The 12,224-nt window shown below is 32.8% G+C and overlaps 1 protein-coding gene across 2 annotated transcripts in view; it reads right to left on the reverse strand.

Moving 5' to 3' along the window:
• ELP4 (elongator acetyltransferase complex subunit 4) overlaps positions 1-12,224 on the reverse strand; it is a 243,466-nt gene that overhangs the window by 207,512 nt on the left and 23,730 nt on the right. For both annotated transcript variants that reach the window (XM_059406558.1, XM_059406566.1), the window contains exon 3: positions 7,928-8,049. In XM_059406558.1, the coding sequence (XP_059262541.1) occupies positions 7,928-8,049 (122 nt within the window). The remainder of the gene's footprint in view (positions 1-7,927; positions 8,050-12,224) is intronic.

Below are 12,224 nucleotides of genomic sequence, written 5' to 3' on the forward strand. Positions count from 1 at the left end.
TGATATTTTGGGATACATAAAAAATGCTTCCAAATTATTAGATATTTTCTTTTTACTGATATAAAGTCTATAAAAGAGAATTCTGAAGATGTTAATCTAAATTTCCGTACTTCATTACTAAGTACCTTGTTGCTATATTAATTCATCTCATATGACATGGTTTATTTTAAATAAATTGTTACTTATTGTGTGACTTAAGGGTTATTATAAAGTAATTAATTTTCAATTATGAAAGATTTTCTCTATAATAAGGGTAGTTTCACCATAATTGATTTTAAATTTGAGCTATTAACTTATTAGTATGTTTGATATTAAAAAATATATACTGCAAGCCTTTAGTAAACATCAAGGCAGTTACATTCCTGTTCATAACCATGTACTTATCTTAGGTACATATTAAAAAGTAAAACTTTTAAACTCCTTAAAAGCATCCGCAGCTCCCACTTTGTTCTGTGTTTGATGCTGGACAATAATATGTAATGTATATAACAAATAACTCAAAAAGTGAATGCTGTAAGTCAGGAATTAACCCTTTGCTCTAGATATTAGATATCTCTTCCTGCATGAATATTACCTATCTGGTATGTCATCTCTAAAAATATTCAAATTAACTTTTAAAACTCACCTTAGTATATTATGAAATAACATTTAAATTTACTTCTAAAAATCAGGTTACTTTCTTTAATTCTGTAAATATTAACATACATTGTTTAAAATTATGAAAAAGAAAAACAGAGCACTTTCAAGTTCTAAGGAAATTGTGGATGTTTGTGTATATAATTTTTTATTTCTAAAAATATCAGCCTATCTACTGATAAATGCTTAAATATTCTAACATAAAAATACAATTTTCGCTATTTCAGAAAACATTGCAAGGAAAATTTTCAGAGAATACTTATCACTGTATTTGAGATGATCAAGAACATTCTTTTAGATAAAAAGTTAACTGAAAAATACTTACCAGCTTTTTAAAAGCTTTAACAACATCATGTATATTGTTCTATAGGATTTTCTAAGGGGTGTAATTTTTCAGTGTTACATCTTAATGCTGACTTCCTGAAGGAGCTTTGACTACAATAGGCATGAATATGTTTTCAAAGGATGATGGATAAATTGCTGGGTGGTTATATAATATATCTTAGGCAGCTGATGGGGCTTTTTATCCTTTACTTGTCTTTTAGTTATACACAGTTTTAAGATAATTATGGTCTATAAGATTGTCTTTTCCCTCTTCTTGTACCAGCAATATTTGCCTTGGTTATAGGTTCCAGAAATCCCCAATCATACATCATAAAATTAAAAACAAACAATTATAGCATCCCCCACGACCCCCATGTTGTATCTCTAAAGACTGTTAATGCCTTGGTTTTGGTCATTCATTGTTGGGCTATTAAATACAAATGACTCTAATATAACTCTAATTGAGTTAGGAACACTGAAATCTTGGCTGAATAATATGCAGAAAAAACTATTATCTATATTAGCCCTTAACATCTCATTTTAATCTCATTTTAAATTATACAAAATATTTTATTTTCCTCAGAGGGATGTTAAAAACTTTGTCTGTCCACTGGTATTATGAGAATTTAAATAATTATAATTTTTGCAGTCATAATTTTTTTTTTGAATTCAGTCTATTTTAAACTTGTGAAAACTAAGTGGACCACATTAAATGTATATAGGTTAAAAACAATACTTTTTGTGCTTTCTTAATAGAAAAATGAGAATGGAATATTATTTTTTTAAATTAAATTGTTTTAGTATTACAAAATAAAAAGGAAAGAAATAGGAAAGAAATATGAAATTTTTAGAATCATTAATTTAAGAAATATTACTGATGAGTGAAAGTTCTGTTAACTCAAAAACTAGATAGGGGTGGGCACCTGGCTTTGGCTCAGGTCATGATCCCAGAGTCCTGGGATCAAGTCCCATATCAGGCTTCCCCCGCTCTGCAAAGAGCCTGCTTCTCCCTCCCCCTCTGCCTGCCACTCCCCCTGCTTGTGTACTTGTGCTCTCTCTCTCTCTATCAAATTAATAAATAAAATCTTGAAAGAAAAAAAAAAGAAAAAAAAAAACAGATGGGGGCATCTGGGTGGTTCAGTTGGCCAAGCAACTGCCTTTGGCTCAGGTCATGATCCCAGAGTCCTGGGGGGAGTCTGCTTCTCCCTCTCACCTTCCCCCTCTCATGCCCTCTTTCTCTCTCTCCCATTCTCTCTCTCTTGGGGGAAAAAAAAAAAAGATATATTTTCAGAGAAGAGCTATATGAAATGCAAGTACATAAGTAAAGTAAACCTAAAATAAAAATCTATTCTGGGCTACTCCTTATAAATACAAGAATGAAAATATGCTTAAGATCATTAGGTTTTTGTGGATGCATTTTAATGTCTTTGATAATATATTAAGTACACAAGATTGGGTAAAACTGATTGGATGACATTAGAAAACATTCTTCATAAAACCACCTAAGCTGCTTCAAAAGACATACTGGACCAGAAGGACTTACTAGATACATTCAGAACATCCCATCCTAAAACATCACATATACATTCTTTTCAAGTGCACATAAGACATTCTCCAGAATAGATCACATATTAGATCATAAATCATGCCTCAACAAACAAAAAAATACTGAAATCATATCATGCACCTTTTCTGACCAAAATGCTATAAAACTAGAAGTCAACCACAAGAAAAGAAAAAACTAGCAAGACCACAAACACATGAAGGTTAAACAATGTGCTACTAAACAATGAATGTGTCAACCAGGAAATCAAAAAAGAAATTAAAAAATATATGGAAACAAATGAAAGTGAAAACACAATGATCCAAAACCCCTGCAAGGCAACCACAGCAGTCCTAAGAGGGAAGTATGTAGCAACACAAACCTACCTCAGGAAGAAAAATCTTAAATAAATAATCTAACCTTACACCTAAAAGAGTTATAAACAAAACAAAACAAGAAATGAGGCCAAAAGCCAACAGAAGGAAGGAAATAATAAAGAACTGAGCAGAAATAAATGATATAGAAATGAAAAAAAAAACAGATTAGGAAAAACAGGAGCTGCTAATTTGAAAAATTACAAAAAAAATTGGTAAACCTCTAGCAAGACCTATCAAAAAGAAAAGAAAATGGACCCAAATAAGTAAAAACACAAGCGAGAGAGGAGAAATAACAACCAATATCACAAAATACAATTAATTATAAGAGATTATTATGAAAAACCATATACCAACAAATTAGACAAACTGAAAGAAATGGATAAATTCCTAGACACATACAAACTACCAAAACTGAAACAGGAAGAAATAGAAAACTTGAACAGAACAATAACCAGCAGAGAAATTGAGTCAGTAATCAAATACTTCCAACAAATAAAAGATAAGGACCACTATGATCGTTTATATGTCTATTACTCAGAAAAAAATAAAAAATTCATTACAGTAACATATCTCTTTGTTTCCCTTTTACTTAATTGTGAGTAACACACATCTGAAAAAATAAAAAATTTAAATAGAACTGATGTTAAATCCTGTCCCATTTGACTGGTATATCTTAATAAAGCAAATGTGAAAAATTTTATGTCCATTCACATACTGCATATAACACTAATTGTAAAGGTTACTAAATTGGAAAAGAAATGTGTTTAACATGTTATGTCTTTTCAGACAAGTTATTTACTTAAATTTAAATATGAATTTTTGTTACAGAAAAACTATCATAAGGTTGTTGATAAATATTTTGAACATGAAACATTGCATTCAGATAAAACTCTGTGAGAACTGGAATAGAAAATATGAATTCAAGGCAAAGATGATTGATGTAAAATTTCCAGATGTTAAAAAAGAGCTCGCTTATGTACATATATTTCTAGAAATAATGGTACTGACATCAAATTGTGATGTTATTTAGATTCAGTTGGATACACTTAGAAGGCTGATTTAAAAGTATTTTAACTAAAAATACAGTATTTATAGAGGCGCCTGGGTGGCTCATTCAGTTGAACAGCTGACTCTTGATTTCAGCTCAGGTCATGATCTCAGGGTCCTGTGGCTGAGCCCCGAACTCAGCAGGAAGTCTGCTTGAGATTCTCTCTCACTCTCCTCTCCCCCCATGCACATTCATGCACATGCACATTTTGAACAATATTTACAATAACATCTTTTACAACTAAATAATCTCATAACTGCAATTTTTACATAACTTTGTGTACAAACAGATACATAATTAAAATTTATTTTTTATAAGTGTGAAAGCAAAAAGGTGGAAAGATCACTGTACTTTACTATCTGTACAACTGGCCAAGATATAGAATGTGAGGTGATAATCATTCAATTCAGGTTAATAATAAATGTGAAATTCTTCATGTAGGTTTTAAATGTTATCTTTGTATTTTTAATAAGACTGTATCAGTCAGAGTTCTCCAGAGAAACAGTTCCAGTAGGATATGTGTATATACATATGTGTATATATATTGCTTTGTTTTATACAAAATTATACATATAAATAACTGTATGTACGTATTATATATGTAATTGTAGTTTAATACAAAAACATTTATTATTATTATTTTTTTTTTTTTTAAAGGGATTGGCTAATAGTATTAGGGAAGCTGACAAGTCCCCAGGTCTGCAGGATGAGTCAGCAAGCTAAAGACCCAGGAAAGCTGATGGTGTAGTTCACATCCAAATGTTGGCAGGCTTAAGAACCAGGAAGAATGGATTTTTTAGTCTGAATCAAAGGCAGGAAAAAGCTGATGTTAAGATTTGAAGGCAGTCCGTCAGAAGGAATTTGTTCTTAGCTGAGGGAGGGTTAGTCTTTTAGTTCTATTTGTACCTTCTACTGATTTGATGAGGCCCACTCACATTAGGGATGGCAATCTGCTTTACTTCATTTACCAATTTAAATTAAGTATTTAAAAAAATTTTTGTTTATTTATTTAAGAGAAAGAGCATGAGCAGGGGAGAGGGGCACAGGGAGAGGAAGCAGCAGACTCCCTGCTGAGCAGGGAGCCTGATGTGGGGCTTAATCCCAGGACCCTGGGATCATGACCTGAGCCGAAAGCAGATGCTTAATCGCTAAGCTACTCAGGCGCCCCTACCAATTTAAATATCAGTCTCATCCAGAAACACCCTCATAAGAGTACTTAGGATAATGTTTGAACCTTGTGGCACAGTCAAGCGGACACATAAAATTAACTATCACAAGTCCACCCCTTGTCAACTTGGCACCTATACATATTTCCTTAAGCTATACTTAAGCTCCAGATGAAGACAATATGTCATAATGACACATTCCTAGATGAGTCTCCTAATGCTGTCTTAACCTGGGTTCCTTTTTACCACACTACAGCCTAGAAACTGTATAATGCCAGTGAAGTTACAGAACTCCCTTTGTATATTCTGGATCTCTCTGGCACCACTGTCCTTTATTATTTGATGCCTGATGTCTTGAAAACTGTTGTTTAATATATTTTGCCCTGTTTTTTAGTTGGTTCAGGGATAAAGAGAAATCTGACCCTCATTAACATATCTTGGTCAAAAGTGCAACTTTTTAAAAGTCTACTTTTTTTACTCTAATTTTATATAGTTTTTACAGTATCATAAAATTGTTCCATGAATAAATGTTTGCAGAACCTAACTACTTACATAAATAACTAGATGTTTTAAGAAATCCTAATTTTTAACTTCACTCCTTCACATAATTCAGCGGAGGACAAGTAAAGTACCTTCAGGTTTTTAATATTAACTTGTACAAATTCAAGGTACCTAGGAAAGGTGTTAGGGATTAGTTTTCAAATAAAAAGTGTAATTCTCTAAAGCAAAATGTGTTGGTATATTGATTAGATTTTAACATCAGTTGCCTAGGTTGCAGGAGACAAGAAGGAAGAATAAAACACTTTATTTTGAAAAGAATATATAGTTGATTCTTTAACCACACAAGTTTGAACTACACAGATCTACTTAAATGTGAATATTTAAGATAAATATAGTACTGTAAATGTATTTTCTCTTATGATTTTCTCAACAACATTGTCCTTTCTCTAATTCACTTTATTGTAGGAATACAGTATATAATACATATAACATACAAAATATGTATTAATAGACAGTTTATGTTGTTAGTAAGGCTTTCGGTCAGTATTAGATGGAAATAATATTTGGGGAGTCAAAAGTTATATGTAGATTTTTTTTTTAAGATTTTATTTATTTATTTGACAGACAGAGATCACAAGTAGGCAGAGAAGCAGGCAGAGAGAGAGGAGGAAGCAGGCTCCCCGCCGAGCAGAGAGCCCGATGTGGGGCTCGATCCCAGGACCCTGGGATCATGACCCAAGCCGAAGGCAGAGGCTTTAACCCACTGAGCCACCCAGGTGCCCCATAAGTTATATGTGGATTTTTAACTGTGCAGGGGATCAGTGTCTCTAACCCCCATGTTGTTCAAAGGTCAAGAGTTATCCTGCTTCTGGCCTGGGAAAAATTGCCTACATGGCTATAAAGATGTTTGATATAAAATCTTAGTCTCCATACTATGGTGGAATGTGTCATGAAGAGCTTGTACAGCTTCTTTAGATGATAATCTTGGTCTTTATTGTTCTTACCAAGCATAGTACTGTCCAGAAATTGATCAGAATAATTAAGACCAGGGAAAAGAAACAAAAGAAGAAATGAAAACATCAAGAAAATATTATAAAAGCCAAACACCAAAAATAAGAACAAAGGAAAACAGGCTCTGTAACCAGAAGAAAATCATTTGGAAAATTATACAAAGATTTCTCCTTTGGATTTTATGACCATATAACTTAATAAGCAAAATCTGACCCATATGAAAGAATCGTGTTAGTTTTACCTCAGCATTATATAACTTTTTTATAGTGGGTATAGGAATTTGTTGGTGTCTGCTGAAATCTATGGTATATTAATACTTACTATGCTACAAATTCTTCATAAATGAATTAGTTATTTGTTATTTTGCAGACCATGCACTAAAATGAAAACATCCTAAGGGAGAAAATAACTTTAGATTCTATCTTCTGTTCCAACAACGGCTTAAGTTGTGTTCCTGTTCTGGACAAAGAAATTAAGAATTTTAAAACTGAGGATTGTCCTCTCTGAGATGTAATGTGTGTTCTCGCTTCAAAAAGATAGAGTATATCAGTCACATATTTTATTATTATTGTTTGTTACTTGGAAAAGAGTAATTTCTGGTAGTCTCAAAGCAAAATGAGATTAATAAATGAGTACTTCCAATTTCTGTAGCTTTCTTCTAATTTATGTCTTTAAGATACTGGTAATATAATATCAGATAATATGCTGTTGTTTTCCTTTACTTTTTACAGAGTTATCTTCTTATGACTATAGTAATAACCTTATTTATTGTCAGTTTTTAGTAGCTTATTAATATTGTTCCCAATGCCAGTATCAACTTAAAGTTAAAAAAATTGTCCACGGGGGCGCCTGGGTGGCTCAGTGGTTTGGGCTGCTGCCTTCGGCTCAGGTCATGATCTCAGGGTCCTGGAATCGAGCCCCACATCAGGCTCTCTGCTCCGCAGGAAGCCTGCTTCTCTCTCTCTCTCTCTCTCTCTCTCTCTCTGCCTGCCTCTCTGCCTACTTGTGATCTCTGTCTGTCAAATAAATAAATAAAATCTTTAAAAAAAAAAAATTGTCCACGAACACTAATTTAAAAAGTGAAACTACATCTTTAAATAAATTTGATACTTTTCTTTAAGAGAAAAAAAAATACATGTATGGTCACATTAATGAATTTAAATATGGTTTTTAGATAAACGAATACCTTGTTTACCTAAAATTTTCATAAAATTTTATGTATATATTTTGTTTACATACATCTTGTTTATATAAACATATAAGCAATATTTTTTCATGAAATGTTCAAAATGCAATATTTTTGCATTTGTATATTCTATACCTGTAAAATATCAGCAGGGTCTTCTTTTGCAGATGCAACCAACAAAGTATGCCCATTGAGGATTCCTTCTGCCAGGAAAAACTTGAAGAGCAAAGAAGAGTAAGTATTATATTTATCCTCTTCTGAAAAAAAAGAAAAAAATTATAGTCAGTATCCTACCATATGCCAAGCACACTCAGATGTTTTAACAATTTTCCTCCTTAAAACAAGTATATAAAATGGGGTAATAATTGTCTTCCTAAAAAGTACAGATAGATAGGCTAAGAGACCTAGCTGGATAGTCCATGGGAAGTGAGTACTTCTAATATAGTTTGATTTCAAAATTATTCTCCATCCTCTACTCCATCTCTGAGATCCACAAAATGTAGAGGGTTACATATGAGTATAGAAAAAAAAAAGGACTTTCTTTTTCTGTTTCAGGCATTGCATCTCTAAAATACCTATTCTTACCTACCAACCAGTTTGTAAACTCACACTTCATTTCTTACATGTCATAATAATTAAGCACTTAAGTGTATGTAGCCTGAAGATTAGTATTTATAAAATTTGTAAAAATAGTATTACTTCTACATTTGTGTTTTAGGTTTTAAATTCAATAGCAATTTAAAACTGAAGACTAATCTGAGAGTTCTTAAATTTGTACTAAATGTTTTCCGAATAAACAGTTCTTTGACCTTTTATTATTCCTTCACCCTCCCTTCTTTCTGATTTTTTATGAAAAAAAATCATACACCAGGTTTCTTTGACAAAATGTGTTAATATTTTTGAAATCTTGTGATATAATATAAACTCAAGTATATCTTTGTTTTCTAATATTATTGATAAGCTACATGCCTACACTTTTTTTTTAAATTTTTAATTTTTTATAAACATATATTTTTATCCCCAGGGGTACAGGTCTGTGAATCACCAGGTTTACACACTTCACAGCACTCACCAAAGCACATCCCCTCCCCAATGTCCATAATCCCACCCCCTTCTCCCAAACCCCCTCCCCCCAGCAACCCTCAGTTTGTTTTGTGAGATTAAGAGTCACCTTTCTTTCCTTTAATACTTTGAGACATAAAGAGACAATGGTATATTTACTGAATTATTCAAAAAAAGAGAAGCCTTTATTAATTTATTCAATAAATATTAATTGAATTCCTATGTCAGGCATTGTTAATATCTGTAAAAACCACACTGTTAAAAAATATTCCTAAGAAAGTTTGGACTTGTGGTAATGTTAGCACTGTGCACAAAGCCCCTTGCAGCTTTAAGTATAAAACCTGAATAAAATACCATTAAAAAATAAATATTTAAAGGCACTGCAAAGCAATTAAAAGAAGACATCAACCACAGCAGTTTCCTTTTGAAAGACTGTGATCATGACATGTAAAAACTTCAAGTTTCTGGCGCTTTTTTTTTTTTTTTTTGGCCAAAAAAAAAAAAAAAGCTCCCTTAGCTCTGTCAGCTCTAGGTCATATATCCTTTCCAGCTTAAGGTGGCAGAATGTAGAGTTCAGTATTGTCAAAATAGCTGAAACTTTAGGAGAAAAATCCTTGAATTAAGAGTGCTCTGCAAAATTCACCAAATGTGCCCAAATCTGTGGTTGACCACTAAGCTACCAATGCATGAGTGAGAGAAAAATCACTAAGTAGGTAAGAGAGAACAGTTTAAGTTGAAAGACAACTAAATCTTGTGAGATTTACAAATCTGATGCTCCTCTGAAGGCATGCATTTCCCAATGAGCAGAATCTTGTAATAAAAAAAGTTGAAGTCGGGGTGCCTGGGTGGCTCAGTGGGTGAAAGCCTCTGCCTTCGGCTCAGGCATGATCCCAGGGTCCTGGGACTGAGCCCCGCATGGGGCTCTCTGCTCTGCAGGGAGCCTGCTTCTTCCCCCACCTCTCTCTCTCTGCTTGCCTCTCTGCCTACTTGTGATTTCTCTCTCTCTGTCAAATAAATAAAATCTTTAAAAAAAAAGTTGAAGTCTTATTGACTTGATGTGGCAAAGGATAAGACTCAGGGCTGAGAACCACAGAAAGCGTGAGCCTCCAAATGTGTGTATAAATTCTGTATAAATATTTGGCTCTCTTCTAAGTTTCTAACAGTAAGGGACAGCCCTGTGTGACCAGGTTAAAAAAGCAAAACCTAAAAGCTGTAAAACTGAGCAGAGATACAGAGATACAATCTGTTGCAAAGTATACGGAAGTGAGAATTAATTTAAAATCAGGCAAGTTAACTGTCTATTAAAACAAAAAACCTGAAATCCTCAGGAAAACAGAATGGAATTCAGAATCATTAAAATGCACTTTTTACAATGTGAAGATTTCAATCAAAAATCAGTGAATATGATCCATATTAGGGAAAACACAATGTACAGAAACCGACTCAAAGTAAAATGTATTCAGAGTATTAAAGGAGGGGCACCTGGCTGGTTCAGTCAGTAGAGCATGTGCTGCTTGATCTGAGGGCCATGAGTTCAAGTCCCATGCTGGGTATGGAGCCTACTTAATTAAAAACAACAAAAACAATAACAACAAAATATTAAAGGATGATATATCAATAAGTGAACAGAAAAGGACTATCAACAGAGAATGAGAAACTATAAAAATGAACCAGATAGAAAATTTAGAGTTTAAAATTATTATTCCTTATATGAGAAATTTATTTGGTAATCACACAAGAAGATTGGAGATGAAGAAAGGAAAAAATAATTGATATACCTTAAGGGAGATCAATAGAAAGTAGGAAATCTGAAGAATAGAGAAAAAAATTTAAGAAAACTGAACAGAACATCAGAGACATAGACCAATAAACAGCAGTCCAAAATATGCTTAAGTAGAGCCCTAGACTTTGGGAGACAGTAAGAAACAGAAACAATCCTTTAAGAAGTGATGACTAAAAATTTCCTAAATTTGATAAAATATTCAATTACAGATCTAAAAAGCACAGGAAGTGTCTCCTAGGATAAATGCAAAAATCCCAAATCTAAGTACCTCATAGTTAAATCTTGGAAGAGGTAGGGAGAAATGGCATGTGACCTACAGTGGTACAATGATAAAATCAACAAGCGATTTCTCATCAGAAACAATAAAGGCTGGAGGATATAATAATTATATATTCCAAGAGTTGAAAAAGAAAAACTTCATGAAAAATTATAAATGTATAAAACATGTTTAAGAATGGAGGTAAAGGGGGCACCTGGATGGCTCAGTGGGTTAAAGCCTCTGCCTTCAGCTCAGGTCAGGATCTCAGAGTCCTGCATCAAGGATCAGAGCCTGCATGGGGCTCTCTGCTCAGCAGGGAGCCTGCTTCCCCCCACCCCACCCCTCTCTCTCTACCTGCCTCTCTGCCTACTTGCAATCTCTCTGTCAAATAAATAAATAAAATCTTAAAAAAAAAAAATAATAGAGGTGAAATACCATGTTTATATAGGACAGCAGACCTGTATTAGAGGACGCTAAAAGCTAAAGGGAAATCATACAACATTGTAATCTGCACTTATAGGAAGGAATAAAGAATACAAATCACAACAAATATGGGGGAAATTATAACACTGTATGATCTTACATATATGTACTTATGTGCATGGATGTGTGTATATATGTGTGTATATATATATGGGGGGAATAAATTACTTTGTTCCTTAGAATTTCTTTAAAAGTATAACTGTTTAAAGCAAAACTGACAGAACTAAGCAAAGAAAGACATAAATTCAATTTGGAGATTTAATTGTACATTTCTTAGTAATTGTCAGAATAGCTAAGGAAGAAAATCATCAAGAAAATAGAAAATCTGTATGACCTCACAGACCACCTTGGATAATATATGGTTCCAGAATATATATTTAGTGCATCTAGAATGTACACCAAGATAAACCATATGCTATTCCAAAAAACAAGTCCCAATATATTTCCAATACTAAAATCTTACTTCAGAAACTGAAATTTTAAAAATTCTATTTATGATCAATTCCAAAAACACAAAATATTTTGGAGAAATTTGACAATACATGTGAATGAATTAGCTCCATAATGAAAAGTATAAAATATTCTGAGAATAAGTAAAGAAAACCTAAATAACTGGAGAAGTATATCATGTTTAGGGAATATAAGACTCAAATCTTTCCAAATTGATCTACAGATTTAATGGAATTCCAATGAAAGCCCCATAAGATTTTTGGAGAAATTGATAAGCTAATTCTGAAATTTACACAGAAATCCAAAGGTCCTAGAATAAACAAACAAATCTGAAAGTGAAAGTCTATTTCAAGACTTAGAATAAAAGCTACAACAATCAAGGCAATGTGAATTAG

This window comes from Mustela nigripes, chromosome 1 (genome assembly GCF_022355385.1).
Source record: "Mustela nigripes isolate SB6536 chromosome 1, MUSNIG.SB6536, whole genome shotgun sequence".
Taxonomy (NCBI): Eukaryota; Metazoa; Chordata; class Mammalia; order Carnivora; family Mustelidae; genus Mustela; species Mustela nigripes.